Raw genomic sequence first — 20243 nt, 5'->3', positions numbered from 1 at the left:
CATTTCCCTTTCTCTTGAACTTCGGTAGGACTTGCTTTTTTGGTAGAACCTGAGCAGAAGAGGGTCAAAGTTGTTGCTAAGATCTGAAGTGTGCTCAGAGTAACATAAGGAATCATGTTCACTAGGGAACAAAAATTCTAGCGTCAGGAGCCAGTTACACTCTAATCCTGGGCTTCGTGTTTCCTAGGGCCTACCATAGTCCTAGCCAGTCTGAAGCTGTCTGATTGCAGGCAGGAGTTGCAAAGCATGCTGGGGGTCTGCAATGGGTTCTGGGCTAAGACCAGGGAGTGGATGTAAGAAGATGGGACCTTCTTTAAACAAAGAAGAAAGAACAGGTATGGAGTCCAATAGACCTGGATGTGTGTTCTTTATATATCTGTGACCTTAGGTAAGTCACGGAATTTCTTGAGTCCAAGTGTCCTTGCTTGCAAAATGGAGGTGACAATATTAATGATGTGCCTTCATGCCTGAAGCACTCAGCTGAAGCCTAACACATGGGCATTTTTTTTTCTGTTTTGTACTGAGGATTGAACCCTTGACCACTTTACTACTGTTCTACATTCCCCAAACCCAGCCCTTTTTTAAAAAAAAAAAATATTTTGAGAAAGGTTCTTGCTAGGCTGCCCAACCTGACCTTGAACTTGTGATTCTCCTGCCTCAGTCTGACAGGTAGCTGGGGTTATAAGTGTGCACCCCTACACTCAGCCTGACAATTCTTTTATAAAGAGAATTTCCTTTATGGTTTGAAAAACTATTTGTTATATAAGACCATGTTTTACTCAGCAGCAACCCTGTTCTTAGTTTCATACAGAACTAAACTATGTCAATGGTGACCCGAGGGACAGTCTCTAGGATTCTGTTCTTTGTCTGTGACCCAGAATGTTTGAAAATGACTGGGATGGGATTTTCATGTCATCCTACTTACATTTATTGGTTACACGGGGGGCGGGGAGAGAGAGAGAGAGAGAGAGAGAGAGAGGGAGAGAGAACACTAAATAATAGACCAGCTTCAAAACTACTTTGAAGAAGGAAGCTTGGAATTAAATAGGCATAAATGCAATGTTTATTTTTGTGTGTGTGGGGGAGGGGTACCAGGGATTAAACTCAGGGGCACCCACCCAGCCACATCCCCAGCCCTATTTTGTATTTTATTTAGAGTCAGGATCTCACTAAGTTGCTTAGAGCCATGCTGTTGCTGAGGCTGGCTTTGAACTCGAGATCCTCTTGCCTCAGCCTCCAGAGCAGCTGGGATTACAGGGATATGCCACCACACCTGGCTTTAAATGGGTTTTGAATGAATAAATTGAAGAGGAAATTTTAAAAAATCCCTTTATCTTAGCATCACAGGAAAAAAAAAAAATCCATGTCTTTCCTGTGTTTTGCAAAATTGAAGCTCTCTATCCATGAACAGTAACTCTCCATTTTCTTACCTTCAACCCAGCATCTGCCCTTGAGTAGCTTCTCAATAAATAGCACTGTCCTGAAAATATATGCCACAGGGCCTGATCTATGAAATCAGTGGCCCAAGTGCAGGTAGCAGGAGGTTTGGAAGCAGGTGTGTGTGGAGCCAGGGTTTGGTTTGCCCAGGAGCTCAGCAGATGCCAGAAGCAAGTGAAGCGCTCCAGGTCCTGGGAGTACAGTTACAGATGCACAGATCTAAGAATGCATTTAAAGTTTAGGGTTTAGAGAGGTGAGGGGGAGCAGGGAGGAGGACAGCACTATCAGGCAGCCCTGATAGTGGAGGACACAGCACTGGCCACAAGAAGCAACAGGAGGAAGTGGGAAGTGAGCCCCAGACAGAGAAGATGCTAGAGGGGGCCTGCAAGATGCTCTTTTGGGATAGGAGGCTGATTCGTTGCCTGTGGCCACGGGGCAGAGCATGGGAGTCCAGGCAGGAGCTAGCAGGAGGAGATTCCCATCAATATAAGGGGGAACGACCTGATAGTCTCATGCCCAGAGATGGAATGGGCCACCTTCCCTGTGACTTCCCCATCAACACTAGACACAAACACTGAGCCAGGATCAGGGACTTTTCAGGTTCCTTTCCGGTTGTGAGAGCCTGGTTCTCTTTTCGACTCTTGGTCAATTCTGACTCTTTCTGTCATTAGAAACTCAGGGAACCTGGCTCTTGCTTCCTGGATTCCTCACTTGAGACTCCTATTTGTGTCAGTGAGGGGAATGATGTCAGGGCCTGGAGGTGGGGACAAGTGGGCAGTTGTCCCCCACACGGGCTCGCTGAGTGTTTAATTGATACCCACAGCCTCCTTTTGGGCTCCTAGTCTCAGAGCCTGTGGTGATGGAGCTGCACTCAAACCCCAGGCTCTGACCCCAAATCCCCTTTTTCTCCACTTGCCCCGCCTGGCCCCTGCTGTAGCATTCCTTCAAATAACCTCCCCACCCAGCCACAGAAAAGTCCAGAGAAGAAAGTGTTAAAAGCAGAAGGGACACTGGCAGTCATTTCCCGACTCTGCCTTTTCCCTGTCTTCCCATGTTAAAGATAGGGACTCTGCGGTCAAAGGATGAAGTGATAGCTAAAGTCACTGGGGAAATGAATGCTGTCGGTGGCCTGTCTCCTCTCGAGTCCGCAGGCCTCTACCCTGTCCCCTGGAGATCTCTGCAGAGGGAAGGACATTTGGTCCTGGAGAGCCAGTGCATATGAAGTCACTGGGGAAATGCCATATAGGCACATGCCACTTCCAGTTTTTAAAATAGCCCTGCCGACCCAGGAACTTCCTCTTGGGGGCCAGGGAGTGGCTTCCAGTTGGCAGGCACAGCCTGAGGGAGCACCTGGTAGATGTAGGGTGCGGATGCTGAGATGTCTCTATTCATCACTCTGCAGGAATGAGTGAGGCAAGTCCACTGGCCTGGGCTGGCTGTCCCTGCTGAGACCAGCCCCTGCCCACTCCCCCTCCTTCCCTTAGCCACCTCTGAGGGTTCCTCCCTGCCTCTCCTTCCCTGGGCTCACCAAGCCCTCTCAGCTTTCTAAGAGTCATTGAGTCATAGCATGAGAATTTTCCAGAAGGTGGGAAAGAACACAGCATTTGGAATCAGGCTCACTGGGATTAGAATCTAAGCACTGCTACGTTCTGGCCCTGTGACTGTGGGTAAGTCACATACCCACTTGGAACTTCAGCATCATCTTCTGTTAGATGGAGATACTACTTATAATCATTAACAGCATTTGTGTGTGGATCACGTGAGCTGGGTTATGTAGGCCTGTTTCCAGAAGAGAGCCTAGCTTTGTTTCTTCCTTAAGTCCCATGAAATTGTAGTGCTTTTTGACTTGGCTGATCAGGACGGTGCTCCCAACTCCAAAAGGGCAGATCTGACACTGGTGACATTATGGGTTGAAGCTCTGTGCTGAGTCAAGAACGTCACTTTCTTAGAAAAAGCCAGAACTGCCTTGAAGTGTATAGTATGCCCAAGGGATTGATCCTGCACCTGGTTCTTCTCCCGTCACCCGTGGAGTACTGTCCCTATCAGCCAGCCTGGACTATCTGGTTTTGGGGATATGGCAAGTATTTATTTTGAGGATTCCCAGAGCAACTTGATGGAGGCTGCCCACAATGCCTTTAAACCTAATCAGGCACACTTTTGTGAGTTTATTCCCCAAGAGAGATTTCTGGCCAGGGAATTGCTGGGTCAAAGAGTCTGCATTTTTCATTTTGATGTATGTTGGCAAATGACCTTCCTAAAAGAATCCACCACCTTCCCACAAAGCATGAGACACATCTATTTCCTCGTAACTTCATCAGGACTGGGTTTTACTGAACTTGAACATCTTTGCCGTTCCGATAGAAGCACTATTTTGCAGTTCTGGTTTGGCCTTCTTCAGTCATGAGGTTGAGCATCTTTTTGTGAATAGATTTTACATGGAATGCCTATTTACATCATTGGCTTATTAAAAAAAAATTAGGTGGTTTAGGTTATTATCTTACTCTTAGAGGACTGTTCCCTGGGAAGAGTTGGTGTTGGTGTTCTTCAGGGGTGCTTGGTGTTGTTGACATCAGTTTCCTTGGGGGCTGTGAACTGGAAGTGTCTTTGCCCTCCCTGGGATTTCTGAGCTTCCTGGGCCTGTCCTTGCTAACAGGCATCAGAGAATTACTTCCGTTGTATTTGGAGCCAACTGATAGAGATTGTGAAGGTACAGACTAAGCCTTCCCTGGCACTGCTATCAGTGTAGGAATTCCCAGGAAAACCAGGAAATAAAAAGAAGGAATTGCCACTTTGATTATTTGTTTATGTATTTTTTTTTAACTTGTAGTACTTGGGATTGAACCCAGGGCCTCGCATGTGCTAGGAAAGTGTCCCACCAGCGAGCCATGTCTCCAACCCCACTGAATGTTTTTGGTAGGCACTCTGTAGACACTTTGCATGCATATCCCCTCTACTCCCCGACTCAAACCATCCAAAGCATGTCTTCGTTACTCTCGTTTCATAGATGGATAGAAATGAAGGTACAAAAAATCAGGTCGTCTTTCCAAGATCCTACACTAAATAAGAGGCAAAGCTAGGATTTAATATGGGAATCTGACGCCACACATTGGGCTTCCCTGTCTTTTCTCCCCAGCCCTGACCCCTTGGTTAAAGCTGCGGAGAGACTCCACTTAGTGGTGTTCTGGGGTTCTGGCCGAGTGCCCCAGCCCCCCGTGCCCCCCTGCAGCCCAGCTGGCATCTCTGCAGCCTGGGCTGGGAGGGGCAGGCCCTTATTTGGGGCTCGGTGTGCGGCCTGGGAGGGCTGGAATCTATAACTCAGGCCTTCGCCTGCATGGGCCTGGGCGTCAGCGAATGTGGGGAAGGGGCTGGCTCCCTAGGGGTGAGCTGTGGCCAAGTGAAACAGGCTGAGGTCAGAGGGAGGGGGCCACATCCCCTGGGGAAGCTTGGATGACGTGACTTTGAGGGGGCGCCAGCGGGAGGAGGGCTGGCTGCTTCCCTGCTCACCTCTGCACCTCGGCCTGATGATGAGGAATCAGAGAGAGGGAGGCCCGCCAGATGCAGCTCCTGGCAGGCTTCCCTGGCCGACCGTGCAGGGCTCTCCTCCAGCTGGCTTGGCAGGTCCCTCCTCCCCCTCCCTGAAGGGACCTAGGAGCAAATGACGTCCTGGAGTTGGCTGTGGCAGAGAGGAGGGTCCCCTTTAGCCCCATGGAAGGAGCAGGGAGAAGCAGGTCGGGGGCTGGAAAGACGTGACCTGGTGTTCCCTATCCTCGGTCCCCTGCTCTGTTTTGAGCCAAGTTTGGGGCAGGGAGTGGGGATTTAAAGGTTTACCTCAGAGCCAGCCAGTGCCTGAGAGGGAACGGAGCATAACTCAGAGCTCTGACTTTCAGCACGGTGTTCCTGTCTTTTTCCAAAGTTGCTGATGCTCTGCATTGACTGCCTCGAGGTCCTAGTCATTGACTGCCCCAAAATAGCAGGTGAAATGCCTTGTGCTCTGCCGGGCACTGGGGTCCCCCAGCCCCACTCTGCTCCTACCATTCAATTGCCTCCTGACCCATCTATCTGGTGTCCCAGAAGCCTTTGGAGTGGGATTTCTCCATCTCCAAACATCCTATCATGGGCTCCGATCTCCCCTCCCTTCCTCAGGGACCCCATCCGTTCTGCTGCCCAGATTCTCCCATTACTAAACCTGACCTCACCAACGTGCCAGGGGCTCCCTGGGCTCCTTCAGGGCTCCTTCCCCTCATTTCTTCCCCCCGTGGTCCTTAGATGTCCCCATACCTGTTCTTCTCTCCACTCCCAACCTTGCCAGATTTTCCACCCAAGAAGCACCATGGCTGCCTTTGAGCCTCTGCTTCTTTGTCATCCTTCCCTGCCTTTCTCTTCTGTCCCCAAGGTTCCCTCAAGTCTCAGAGCCAGGATAGATCACCTTCTGCCAGGGTCATCTCCTGCCACTGGCTGCCTTGGGTTCCAGGCTGCAGCTCCCCCAGGTGCCCCTGGCTGTCACACCTTCGGGTCCCTTTCATGGCATCCCCCACCCCAGCCCACAGCTGCCTTTGCACCCTCTTCTGCGTGGGGCACCTGCTGCCACTGCTGCTTGCCTCATTTTTGGCCCCACCTGCTCTGGGAGTCCTCTGCTACGGTTTGATCATGGCTTGACTCCTCTGAAACTCGTGTTGAAATTTGATTGCCACTGACTGCTGATAAAGTGAGGCTGCCCCTCCAGTACCTGCTTGCCTTCCGCTTTCCCACCATGTTATGAGGATTCCAGAAGCTGCTGCCATGCTCTTGGACTTCCCAGCCTCCAGAGCCCTGAGCCAGTGAAAATATCTTTCCTTTATAAATTACCCTATCTCAATTATTCTCTTATAGCAACAGAAATTGGACTGAGACACCTTCACAACTTGGTGCCTCTCGCTTGGGTTTCCCTGGAACCTCACGGGACCATTATCCATTGATGCTACTCTTTCTCACCAGCTAGGAGCTCCCTGGGATCAGAACTGCATAATATTAGATAAATTTTGAGTTGTCAGTGTCTAGTGCAGAGCCTAGCACATGGCAAACACTCAATACTTCTTTCCTGAACTAAACAGGACTTTATCAGGCAAGCAACATGGCTTTATTGAGAATGTACTTACCATATTCTCAATGTCATTAGATATTGTAGGACAAACAAGGGAAGTAGGGAATAAAATACTGTTTCCAAGGGCTTTATAAGCAGTTGAGGACAGTTCTGGGAATGGACTGAGGGAATGGACATACATGACATTGCCAATGGAGCCTCTAGTAATGAACTGTGTGTTGTGATACCAGGGGCTCATAGGGCTTTGGAAAAGGGGGAGAAGACCATGGGCAGAAAGGAGCCCCATGAGGCCTGGGCTGGAGCAAAGGATAAAGATTTCACCTCGTCCTAGAATCTTCCAGAATTGGAACAGGGTGAGTGGATTTGAAGTGCAGTTTCCCTTTCCTGGAAGCCAAACGGGAGCTGATAGCATTCCAGTTTTGCTGCTTGATTGGGAAACTTTTACTGCACGCCAGGGTCTGCGGGCCAGCAAACTCTCTGGGCAAAGAGCAGGTTGCTTCGGGCACCTGTTCCTTTAGTCTCAGTGCTGGAAGACCCGGCTTCTTCCTTGCCAAACCTGGGAAACCAGGTGCATTCTCTTGAAGTCAGGTTTCCTGCTTTATCTGCCATGACACCCAGTGGGTACCAGTGTTGGTGACCAGTGACGTGGGATGGCAGAGGTCCAGCAATACCCTCCAAGCCTGATGGGTGCGCATGACCCCTGCTTGCATATCTCTATGCACCAGATGAGGGCAGAAGGAGCACCCAGGGCTGGGGCAACCAGGGAGGTGTCTAGGACACTGCAGGTCCCGATTGGAATTTGGAGGAATTAGGTTGAGAGGATATAGAAATGGAGTCGAGGACCCCTTAACCAAGAGTGACATCTCTTCTAATTTTTAACTATAGCTTTATTGAGTTCACACCTTTAAAGAGTGCAATTCATCGGTTTTTAGAATAGTCACAGAGTTATGCAGCCATCTCCACAGTCTGTTTTGGAACATTTTTGTCTTCTAGAAAAGAAATCCCAGTAGTGGTCCCTTCGGTTTTCCCCAAGCCACCCCTGAGCCACCCCACCCCACTGCCCAAGCCCTATGCAACCACTTCCCACTTTCTGACTATAGATTTGCCTATTTTGGATGATTCATGTGCAGACGGTCCCTGACTTATGAAGGTCTGACTTATGAGCTTTTGACTTTACAGTGAGTGGTACAAAAGCATGCATACACACTCACATACACATCACAGTTTCAGAGCGTTATCTGTATGTTCTAGATACAAGTCGTTATTAATAGGTGGCCATCAATCTAAAGTCGTGTCTCCCTTGCAGTCGGTGTCTGCCAATGCACTCTGGGCCTTCAGCCATGGCCCCTGTGTTTTCTGTTGGCCTCAGTGTACTCTCGAAGACAAGAGACTCTGGCTGGCCCACTGCCGGGATTTCCAGCACGTACCACAGTGCCTGGCCCTCACCTGGTGCACAGACTATTCATTAAGAGCAGGAGATTCTTTTTAAAAGGAGCTGCATTCCCAGTGGATTTTGCTAAAAACTGACCTGATAGAGTTGGAAGTTGGAAACTGAGTGGGAAGGGGTCTTCCAGCCACATCCTGTGCCCCAGCAATCCCAGCATGACTGCCCCTTCCATCTTGGCCAGTTCTGCTGGTTAGAAAGTTCTTTTTGACTAGACAAAGTCCTGCTTGGCTATAACTTGCACACATTATCCAGCACCTTCTTTCCACCTACAGCTGGATTTGAGCCCCACATTTTGATCATCCTTTAAATATTTGAAACCATGTGTCTCTTAAATATTTTCTCTGGGCTGAGTACCTCTAGCTCTTTCAGCTGTTCCTCCTGAGCCAGGAAAGGCCCGACTCCGACCCCTGGGTCACTAGCTTAGACCACCATGTGGGGGTGGCACAGGCTGCCAAATAAAGCTCAGGCACAGCCACACCCAGAACTAATGGACCTGGCTCCTTGTTTTCTTTTCCCATTTGAACTGATGAATTTCACACCTAGAAGCAGGATTTTGAGTAGAAGTTCCGAGTACAAACTCTCTAGGTGACTTTTTAAAATTTTTTTTTTTAGTTGTAGATGGACACAATACCTTTATTTTATTTTTATGTGGTGCTGAGGATCAAAACCAGTGCCTTCCACGTGTGAGGTAAGCACTCTACCACTGAGCTACAACCCCAGCCCATCTAGCTGACTTTTGATAGAAAAAATTCCACTATGATATTACTTTCCATTTAAAGAAGTATCTTTGTTTGTTTGTTTGTTTGTTTGTTTGTTTATTCAGCCAGTCCAGTGTCTTTAGGGTTTTGCTTGAACTTAATGATTCTCAATGTTCAACACCAGTAGACCTGCCTGGGGAGCTCTTAAAACTACCAAAGCCCACCCCACCGTCCAAGGCTCTGATTTAGCTGGAATGGGCGGGTCCTGGGAAGGAGTATTTTTAAAGCACCCCAGGTAATTATAATGTACAGCCAGGGTTGTAGACCTTGGCTTTAAGAACTGAGCGTTGAACCACAAGAACGAGCAAGTGCTGGAAGTCCCCACAGCATTCAGCAGCTGGCAGGAGCCAGAGGCCAGGTTAGGAGGACACAATTGTTTTCTAAAATAGAAATCTTGTGTTACATTATGGAAGCCATACCTATCAGAATAAAGTGATAAAAAGTGATCTGATGTGTATACAAAGTGAAACACATCAGAAAGAACTGTACAAAGTAGAAAGCAAAACTGTTCTGTTTCTCCTCTCTATTCCTCTTCCCTAATAACCACCATGACCAGTTTGTCATATTTTTTTTCTTTTTTCATGTGCATCTACATACACGTGTATCCCCGTGCACATACATCCCAAGTCAATGTATTATGTTAGATAGATGCTGTTTTGCAATCTACTTTACATTTTCTTTTCTCAGTGTATTGTGGACATTTTTCATAACAATAAAGAAAGGTCCACTTTATCCTTAAAAGGTGGAGGAACCATACTTTATATAACTTTTCAAAAAAAGTGTGTGGGGGGGCAAAAAATAAAGTAAAATCAATAAACATTGAATACTCCTTATTTTTTGTTGCGGTGACATCTTTATGTACATACACAACACACACATGTACTTTCACACTTGTGTGAGTAAATTCTTCGAGGTCCAATTGCGAAGTCAAAGAGAATACGTTTGGGGATAGAGATTGCCAAATTGCTCTGCAAAAAGATTGTTCCAGTCTATCCCAGGCAACAATTTCCTAACAAGAGCTATTTGCCGTGTGTCAAAAGTTGAACTTTGCTGAGCACAGCAGAGAGGAAGGTGTGAGTGTGCCGGCTGGTGGGGAGGGAGCGCCGGGTCGCTTCCCCTGCGGGCTGTGTGTGGAGAAGCCGCTGGCCTCTGGCCTTCCCCGGCTGCTGCTGTGTTGCCCAGGGAAGAGGAAACCAAGCTGTGTGTGTTGACCTTTGCCTTGCTCTCAGGGTGTGACAACGGAGTGGGGCACGTTCACAGGATGTGTGTACCCTGTGTGCCGAGGGCAGTGGGCCAGGGTCAGTCATTGATTTGGGAGTGTGTTGAACAAGAATCCCCCTTTCTAACTCTCCTAGATCCACAGGGTTATATCCAAGCCCTTGGAATGCCCAGGACATAATTATCTGGATGGTTCAGGAGAGGATACATTTGTTTAAAGATTCCAGGGCTCTAGCTCCTCCTCCTGTTAATGTGCATGTAGGGTCCCTGCCTCCCCCCGCCCCCCATTTTCATCTGAGGTTGAGCCTCATTCCCCCAGCCTGGGCACACTGCCACCTTCTCTGGGCACTTGGGCATCACCCAAGAGCGCCATTACCCATTGTTGGCCTCTCCATTGGGACACCTGCTGGTTCAACAGTGTGATAAGCTGGTTTGGGGCCAGAGGGTGGTGGCAGGGTTGGTGGAAGGAAGGTCCAAAGGTCAACCACATATCCTCAGGCGCTCTGGAAAATGTCCCAGTGGGGATCATGCCCAGAACTCTGAAATCCCAAAGGGGATTTCTTTTAAGGCCCCATATTAATTGGTACCCTTAGAATCTTCTAGGGAAAATAATAAAATTCTTAGAAGGCAGAAGACCGTGCCAGTGTTTCAGTCGACTTTTTCACTGCTGTGGCCAAAAGACCTGATGAGAACAACTTTAGAGAAGTTGGGCTCCTAGTTGCCACCATCTTAGTTCATAGACAGTCAGCTCCATTTCTTTGGGCTCGAAGTGGGCAGAAAACATCAAGGTGGAAAGAGTGTGGTGGAGGAAAGCAATTCAGGACATGACAATCAGGAAGCAGAGAGAGACAGAGAGAGAGCTCTGCTCAACAAGGGCAAAATATTAACTCTAAAGGCACACCCCCAGTGACACTCCTCCTCCGATCACACTCCACCTGCCTACAGGTGCCACCCAGTTAATCCCTACCAGGGAATTAGTGCACTGATTAGGTTAACACTCTCATAACCTAAGGATCTCACCTCTACACTTTCTTGCATTGTCTCACACTTGAGCTTTTGGGGGACACTGAATATCTAAACCATAACATCCAGACACTCTGAAGGGAAAGAATGGGAAAGTGAGTCCCACTTACTGGGGAGCCCCCGGATCTGGGCTTGTTCTTTGCTTTTGTGATCTCTTCAGTTTTTACAGTGAGGCAGGAATTATGGATGTGGAATGAGGGCTCGGGACAGTGCTGACTTTTGTGGAGCTGCCCCGAGGGTTTCAGACCATGCAAAATGAAGCTCTGATCCCAGCGCAGGACTCCCTGCCACCTGCCTCGAAGGGCACCTCAGTACTGAGTGGTAGATCATCCACCCAGCAGAGGAGAAGATTTCGACCACAAGCCCAGGTCTTGCTCCAGGCAGTGTGGTCTGTTCAAGAAGCTAACGTGGTCCAGCTGTGGAGGGACTGGCCGTGTTTGGTCCCAGGAGCGGTGTTCCCCATGAGTCCAGTTGTTTGCCCACATAGGAGGAAGGTCTGAAGAGCAGCTCCTTAGGCTGCTTTTCCGGGGATGCTGAGATAGGGCTTTGGCCGCTGATCTTTTCTTTGAGGCCTCCGTAGGGCCTGTGAGTCCTGGGAGCTCCCAGCTTACACGCTCACTTTCCCTCCAGGAAACACGGAAAAAAGAAATAAAAAAGCCTCTGTCCCTGGAGGGCCCCCATAGCACGCCTGTCCCTTCAGCAGACACCCCTGGGGGTGGCATTGTTTTCCTGGCCCTGGGCGATACACTTATTTTTTGCTCTTCTACTTTCCCAGGCTGGGCGCCTTATTAGTAGTGGTTCCACCGTTGCTGTGTGTGTGCATGTGTTCACACGTGTGTGTTCATGTGTCCCCCTTTTCACCTTCTCCCCTCCTATTTCTATTCATGGGTCACAATTCAAGGCTCGTGGCAAATGGGAAGAAATCAGCTGCCTGCCTCCTCCTTCCTGCTGTCTAAACACCTAACATTTCGGGCCAGCACTCCATGCACAGCCTCACATTTAATAGAAAGCTCCATTATAAATTATATTATAGCTAAGGAAACCCTGACTCAGAGAGGCTAAGATATTCACCCAAGCCCACACAGCAGGGAAGTGTAAGGTCTGAAATTACAATCTAACGAGTGCTTTCAAAGCCACTTTCCTCTGTTCCTTTTTGGCACTGTTCCATCTCACACTTTTCCCTGCTTGATTCCTCAGTGTAAGTGTTGCTGCTTCTGCTGAGCTGTAAGGGCCTGGAGCTTGGGACTTTACAGTACTTTCTATTTAGCTTAGCACAAAACCAGGTACCAGGTAAGCACTCAGGCAGTGTTTGCTGTCGGCTTTGCTCTTTCATTTCTGTAGGGAACATTAAGTGTGCCAAATGTCGTGATGGGCATTAGAACCAGGATGTCTTCAGAGAGCCTCCAGGGTTAACTCACTGAATCATCATGACAACCCCAAAGTGAGGGACCCACTGTCATTGTGTGGGGTCCTTCAGATAATGCCTACACATTATCCCCCAAGTCTAGTAACTCAGGCCCACGATCCCTGCATACACAGGTGACGCACTCTCAAGTGGCATTTGATATGGTATTGGAGTCTGCAGACTGTCCCCTCCTGAGTTCCTTTTAAAAGCCCCTTCTTTATCCCAGAAAAGGCCCAGGTGGCCGGGTCTGCAGGCACTCTTGTTTTGTGATGGGTGGATGTGTGGTTCTGGGAGGAGCCCTCTCTTGGCACACACCCCACCACTCTTTTTGGGGTGCGCTTCTGCTGCCTTCCCTCTCACTGCTCCCTGACAACCTGCAGTCTGGGGACTGAGGACCCCAAAGAACCTGCCACCTGATCATTAACCCTGTGATCAGCCTGGGAGTGTTTGTGTGTGTTGGAGTGAACATCACCCTGCAAGTTCAGGCTTCTAAGTGGTGGGTGTTCCCCAAATCTGCAACCCGCCCCCCAGGAACAAGCCACCACCCAGAGGATTTGGAATTTTAATAGGGCCACACCCTGAGGTTCTCAGTGTTCCCGGGCTGAGCCCAAAAACTTCAGCCAAGTGGCCTCAGGCTGTTGAATTTGCTTTTGCTGGCAAGGCTTCAGATTGGCAAAGACCCTCGCATCCAGTCAGATGTATTTGTATTTTACCCCTTGGCCTCTGGGGCTTGCCTCTGGGTTGGAGAACAGTCTCCAAGGGTGTCACCAGCCACCTCTTGGTTGCTCCAGACTCTGTAGGTTTTCTCTCATTAGTCAGTCATTACCACGATGTGCCCAGTGGACTGGCAGGCCAAGAGAAGGGGAAGACGCTTTCTGCTGAGAGGGACCCCTGGGAGGGAGATGGACTCACCCGTGTTAAATAGAGACCAGCACAGCACTGTCAAGCACTGGCTCATTCTGCACCAACAATTAGCAGACAAAGGCAGATATAATAATTGGCTAATTGTGAACACAGACCATGAGCACTGCAAGAGATGGACATAGGCTTGTGAGGCTAATGGGGGCCCAGGTCAGACGTTGGCACCCAGGGGGGCTCTGTCTCTGGATGCAGCCGGTGATGTAACACCAGGGAGGCTCAGCAGGCACAGCAGGGAGGAGACAGGGAATTGGCCTTGTTTGGTGTAGCTGCTTGTACCAGAAGCAGTCCCGGGTCCTCTGCCATGCTGGGTGGTCTGGATCTACAGAAGGAGCCTGGCTGAATTTGGGACTTATTGCCACTCTTCCCCCAACCTGCCAGATAAGAACTTAGTACATGGAGCAGTGTGAATGGAAAGGTAGAATTTATTAGCACCTTGCGGTGGGGAGGGGTGGCATTAATTTCTTGGGGGAAGTACTTGGCGTGATGAATTTCAGTAGGAGGCCGTAGCAATGATCATGTCGCCAGATGTAAAGTCCCTTTTATTGACTGCAGGATTGTGTTTGTTCTGATTTCAGGGGCCCTGGTCTTTAGCAGTTAATCCCAAATGTTAGGCCTCTCTCCATCCATAGACTTGGGGGAGTTGAGGAACTGAGACTGAGGTGATCCTGTGACCTCAAGGACCCTAGAAAATAGCGACAGCCCACGCAGCGGAACAAGGTGTCCCTGTCTCTGCATGGATGTATAGTCTGAGAACTAGAGAATAGGTTGGATTTCACCTCTGCTTGTCCCTTGACTAGCAACTTTGGGCAGTGGACAACTTATTCAATTGTATGCCATGGCCCTGGTCCTAGCCAGCTGATTCCAGCCCCATGGTGGGGACAGCAGGTATAGGAAGCTGGTCATTGAGTTTCCATTTGGCCAAGGGCAGGGTCAGCTGGCCAGGGTCCAGGAAAAATAAGATCTTCCTCAGTAAATGGAGCAGCGGTGCCATGGAGATGTGCAGTGGCCACCACCACTTCTAGCTCTTGCCTCTTGTTGTACTGTGTCAGCAGATGGGGCACAGGTACTTACCAGAGCTTTCTGATTGAGCACGGGCGGGTCCTAGGCCTTCTAGCAATGGTTGGGCCATCTATTTTCGGGTATTGATCCATCAGCCCAGATCCTATATGGGCACCCATCCCTCCACAGAACCAGACTGGGCCTCATCCTCTGTGTTCTAGGATTGAGCTGCAAGTCTGATTTGCATCCAGGTCATGGTCTTGTTGGAGCACAGTTAATGGAGGAGAGAAGTACCCACTGGGAAGACAAGTTTGGAAAGCTTGGACTTGGCTGGCCACCTGAGCTGGGGGACAGAGGGCAGCCCGGTGCAGCCTCACATGGGTCATATGAGAGCGCCACACTTGTGCTTGCAGTGGGGGAATTCTCCACACAGGTAAGCCAGCAGGGGACTGTGACTGCATGGCCTCCTGCGCCTGGGCTGACCCAGGGGAAGCTGCACACAGTTGCTGGTCTCTAGTGAGGCTTCCTAGCCGCCCACCATCTGCCCAAAAGGGCCGGAGACGGGGAAATAGAATCCGTGCATTTCAAAATCCAGAAGGAAGGGAAACTCCACCAGGGAAACATAACCCCAAGTACTGTGCTTGGAAGCAGGATGTTTAATTGCCAAACCTTTCTTGAGACCCAGCTGCCGGGTAATGTTATCTTGGCTGCTCCTGAGACCAGAGGGGGTTTATCTGGGCCCCTGACGCAGGCTCGGTAAACAGAGCTGGCTTTCTCGAGTGACCTCCGCCCTATCCCCCTTTCCAGCACCTGCTCTTTCTCTGCAGTTTATCTCTAAAGTTTCCAGCGCCAGCAGGGAGACTTAAGAAACTCTGGTGTCAGGGTAGGGCTGCTAGGAATAGGCCAGGCTGGAATTTTGTGTCCCCATCACTCATTTGGAGGGATAATCTAGGATATTCAAGGTTTGGAAGAAAGCAGACAGGCCGATGAGAGAACAGGCTCTGGAGACTGTCCCCGTGTCCTGGGCTTATCTCTAGAGAGGACTTTGACTATTTCCTCAATGCAGGGAGCCTCTCACACATCCCAGAAACTTCAGAGAAACTGAGAGTCTACCCCCTGCCATTGTGTCATGCTTGTGCCACCTGGGGCATGGGAAGGGAGGAGCAAGGTGTCAACAGGAGCAGTTCTTTGCCAAACAAGGGAATAAGTTTTTTGTTTGTTTGTTTTTTTCGGGGGGAGGGGGTATGGCCCTGTCCTGGCTGTGTGGCTATAACTGATAAGGGTCATAGGGACAGTTTTCTGTCACCCCTTTCCTCTGACCAATTCTCCACAGCATGCATTTTTGGTGTGGGTCCAGGTCAATGGACCCACAGAACAGAAACGGTTCCTATAAGTTTTCAAAAGACAAAGGACTTTTCCAAGGGGGGGGGGGCATGTTTAGTCATGTGCCAACTAGTCCTAGGCTAGGAATTGGGGGGGTCTGTGTCCCCATCCCAGCTTTTCCACTAAGAATGAGCACCCTACAGTGATAACTGAGCATGCATCAGGCCTTGCAGCCCTGAAGGTGGTGACCACTGTATGGGGGAGTCTGAGGGTCTGGGAGGCTGGGCTGAGGTCTCCCAGCCTCTGACAAGGTGGTGGTGGGAGTGCAACCTGGCTGTGGCTGTCTCCAGAATTCACTCCTTACCTGACCATCCCCATTGCCAAGACACTGTGCTGGGCCCTAGGTTCCTCTTCCGTGAGTCCCTGGGTTTGATCCTCAGCACCACACACACACAACACACACACACACACACACACACACACACACACACACGCCTCCCCAGATCCCAGCTGCCAGGGACTGTGAGCCTGTGATTAATTCTCTCTGGGAGGTGAAGGGAAGCTCCTAATTGCTCCGCAGGGTGGAGGGTGGGTGTTAAGCCCCAGTTAAGCCCTTCCTCTGGGCTCCGCTTGGTTAGCCCAGGAGAAAGGCTGCTGTCTGTGTCCTGCAGGGGCATTCAAGCGCTTTCTCTCCAGGCTGGCAAGGCCACTCGGGGCCTCCTTAGGTTCAGGAGGCAACACCTGGCAGGTGCACACAGCTGCTCCCCGCCTGGGGACCTGTGGGAAGGGAAAGTGCAGATGGAAGTGGGGCTGGGGGGGGAGAGATGGAGCCAGAGGTCAGCAGCGGGAATGGGGTGGGTTCTAACGTGTGGAAATCCCAGCGCCTCCTGCCTCATCAGTGAAGCCTCTGGTGCACACGGTTCCTCTGTGGTGGTCTGGGTTCACAGCAGTCCTAACCACCGGCTTCTGTCTGGGCCCAAATTCTGTCTCTTCTTGGTCTTGAGCTCTCAGGGTTGCCTATACTGCACCCTGTCTCCACCATGTTCCTCTTGGCCACCCCCCTGAGCATGTGCTGGCTCACACTTTTCAGGTCACCTGCAGCTTTATTTTAAAAGATATCTTTCAGGCCTGATCAAGTAGTTTGATTACAATATTCACACTCCCACATTTTCATATAGGGAGATAGTCCAGGGGCTATGGTTTGAGTGTCCCCTCCAAGCTCAAGTTGACATTTAATTTCCAGGTAACAGTGTTAAGAGGTGGGTCCTTTAAGAGGTGAAGCGGTCATGTGGGCTCCGCTCTCCTAAATGGATTTATGCTGCCATCTTGGGAGTGGGTTCCTGATAGAAGGATGAGTTCAGCCCTGATTCCTTTCTGTCTCTTGCATTCAATTGCCTTTCGACCTTATGCCATGGGATGACCCTTGCCATATGCCAGCACCATGGTCTTGGATTTCCTAGAGTCCAGAACCAAAGCAACTTCTATTGTTTATAATTTACCCAGTCTCAGGTATTGTGTTGCAACAGCAGAAAATGAACTAAGATATCCAGTATGGTCAAGAACATGGGGTGTGGACTCAGCTAGATTGGGTTCAAGTTTTTTGCTTAATATGTTACTGGTTATGGAGCTCAGTCAAGTTACTAACTTCTTTGAGCCTCTCCTTTTTCCTGTGCCATGTGAAGATACCACTGGTTGCTACTTTGTGGGGCTGAAGATTAAATGAGGTATAAATACTTTATACTGTATAAATATAGGTATAAATACTTTATACTGTATATAAATAGGTATAAATACTTTATACTGTACTAGCATGTCGTCACATTTGATTACCGAAACATAAGCTAACACTTTGTTAGCTAAGTGGTTTTACAATTTATTGTATGAGACATACATTTACATATGATATAAAGCAAAGCATATCCGTGTCTATTTATTATAATAAGTCAATAATTTATTTTGAGCTTGTGAAGGTAGGGATGGCCTTTTATTTAATGTTCTTCCTTATCAGGATCTCATGTCAGAAATCTCTGATGGCAACATCCAGTCCTAGTTGCCTGGCTTTATGGCTCTTTCCTCAGTTGCATTTGGGAACAAATTCTCCCCGCAGCATGAGTCTGGCTCCGTGACTTAGTAATGGAAGGGGAGGAAGCACAGTTACCTGAATGCCAAGCATGCAACCTGGGCATTCACGGGCAAGCCCCGGTCCAGGCAGCAAGGGAGGGCAGCCAGTGTGGGCCCAGGGTCTAAATGCTGCTCTTCGCTCACATTCTCTCCCCTCACCATGGCCTGGACCCTAGCCTTCTCTGGCTACGTTGGTCTCCTCACTGGTAGTGTCCCTCCAGACCTCTGTAATCAGAATCACTAGGCAAAGCCTGGCAATGTGCATTTTTGCAGGTCTCCCAGGGAATTCTGATAGGCATCCTGGTGTGGGAACCACCACTGGGGACTTACAGCTTCTGCCTCTCTCCTGAGGTCTCACCTGGGTTACATCTGGCCCAGGTACTCACGGAGTTCAGCACAAGAGCCCTGTGGTTATGGGAGATGGCCCAGCTCTCTAACTAAGGCCTCTCCCAGGAGGAACAAAAATAGTGGGAACAGCAGGCCGGATTGTAGGCAGGAGCTCTCTCTTCTTCTCCAGCAACCTAATGGCCCAGACACCTTCCAGAATGGTTTGAGGCAGTAGCCCTGCAGAGCCTGAGGGGGCCTTGGGAACTGGGGTGACAGTCTGGCCCTGAAACACCTTCATTGCAAGAATCCCACAGAGAAAAGGTCGCAAATGAGCTAACGTCTCTTCTGTGAATCTGCTTCTTATTTTACAATCCTGTTTGATTGTTCAATATAGCAAGATCTTTCCGAGTACCTGCTCCGTGCCAGGCACCAAGCTAAGACTTAGGGACACTTAGGTGACTTGCAGTTCTCTGAAGGGCTTATGGTCTCTGAAGCATTGTTCAGAGTGAGCTGAGGATGAACGCAGCGGAATAACTTGGGCTTATTGAAAGTGTGGATGTCTGAGTCCCTGGTCTGCCTATGCAGAATTTTAGTGAGTGGGACCTAGGTACATATAATTTTGGAAGATCCCTCATGGAATCTTCTAAAATTACTCTAAAGTTTGAGAACCAGTAGATCAACCACCTTAAAAACAAAACAAAAAAAACATAATGACCCCAATTTTATGTTCATTGTATGTACATATAAAAAAGGAAATTAGGGGCTGGGATTGTGGCTCAGTGGTAGAGTGCTCACCTAGCGCGCACAGGGCCTTGGGTTTGATCCTCAGCACCACATAAAAATAAATGAATGGAATAAAGATATTGTGTCCAACTACGACTAAAAAAATAAATATTTTTAAAAAGAAGGAAATTAAAACCACTTGTTTTAATCTTACCCTTCTAAGAAAATCATCATTAACATTTTATCGAATGTTCCTCTAGATGTGTGCAGGTCTGCATGTGGGTGCAATGTATTCAGATGTATATTGTAGCATCCACATGGTACCTGACATTCATTTCTAGGGGGACAGATGGGACAAGAAGCATGGCCCTGGCCCTGGTGCACCTACACACATGTAAAAGATGTCCAGCACAGCTTGAAGGCTTGCCTTGGTCACCTGCTCACCTGCTCTTCCCTTTTCCCACAGGTATACATTATCAACGTGACTTGGTCCGACTCCACCTCCCAGACCATCTACCGGAGGTACAGCAAGTTCTTTGACCTGCAGGTGAGTTGGCTGGAGCTCAGATGGTGGCCCGAGTCTTTCTGATGGACTGGCCTCTCATGACGTCCCTCGTCTAGAGAGCCCCCATCAGAGCCGTCATGATTGGAATTGAGGTTGGTGCAGAGGGACAGATGAGGGAAGCTGTGCTTGTCCGTCTGGGATATGGCACGCAGACACTCAGGGCATTATTGACTTGCTCAACAAAGAGGCAGGAGGATGGCTGTGGGTGCTACGGCCTGAGCAGACATGTCTATAAACATTCAGGATGAGACACAAGCCGCCACATCATTTCAGGCAAAGAAAAGCAAACATGAGGAGAAGACCGAAACAGAAAATAAGCAACTTTTTGAACTCCAGACGCAAACTGGGCATACCACTGTGTCTGCCTAACCAAATAAGGCACTTGCCACCCAGTCTGTACATGTGGATGGTAGGTGTGTGTCTCTAATTCACACAGGCATTGTTCTCACAGGGGGGTGGTATTACAGAGCCTGCGGTTACCACTGCAGACACCCCTTGGTGCCAACCAGTTTAGTTAGTCTTCTTTTAGTGACAAGTGACACTTTTACATTTATGCTGGTTGAGACAAAAATATATCTGGGAAGCTTATGCAGCCTACCAGATGGAGAGAAGAGCAGTGACTTTGGGCAGACCTAAGCCCCAGATCAGCTTTCCCTCTGTCTTTTCTTTGTTTCCCTCCGACACTGTCCTCAGCTTCTATTCCCTCACACCCTGGGGTGCTTGACTGTGAAGAGTTCTTGAATTTCTTATCTGTGGTTCCCAACAGCAGACACACTGACTCTCTCCCAGTTCCAAGTTGACAAACACAAGGGAAGACTCTAATTGGCCTAACTTGGGTCAGGTGCTCTTTCTCGACCAATCAGAATGGCCAGGGATAGAGGGCCATATAGAACAGA

The 20243-nt window shown here is 49.2% G+C and overlaps 1 protein-coding gene across 3 annotated transcripts in view; it reads left to right on the top strand.

Moving 5' to 3' along the window:
- The window catches only part of Sh3pxd2a (SH3 and PX domains 2A), a 217898-nt gene that overhangs the window by 27039 nt on the left and 170616 nt on the right, over positions 1–20243 (top strand). For all 3 annotated transcript variants that reach the window (XM_058581285.1, XM_046450358.2, XM_046450354.2), the window contains exon 2: positions 19249–19329. In XM_058581285.1, coding sequence (XP_058437268.1) covers positions 19249–19329 — 81 coding nt within the window. The remainder of the gene's footprint in view (positions 1–19248; positions 19330–20243) is intronic.

Source organism: Marmota monax, unplaced genomic scaffold (genome assembly GCF_021218885.2).
Source record: "Marmota monax isolate L192 unplaced genomic scaffold, Marmota_monax_Labrador192_F-V1.1 WCK01_AAM20220418_F8-fsc00004, whole genome shotgun sequence".
Lineage (NCBI taxonomy): Eukaryota > Metazoa > Chordata > Mammalia > Rodentia > Sciuridae > Marmota > Marmota monax.
The sequence above is the reverse complement of the archived record's forward strand: the minus strand, read 5'-3'. Positions and strand labels throughout refer to the sequence as shown.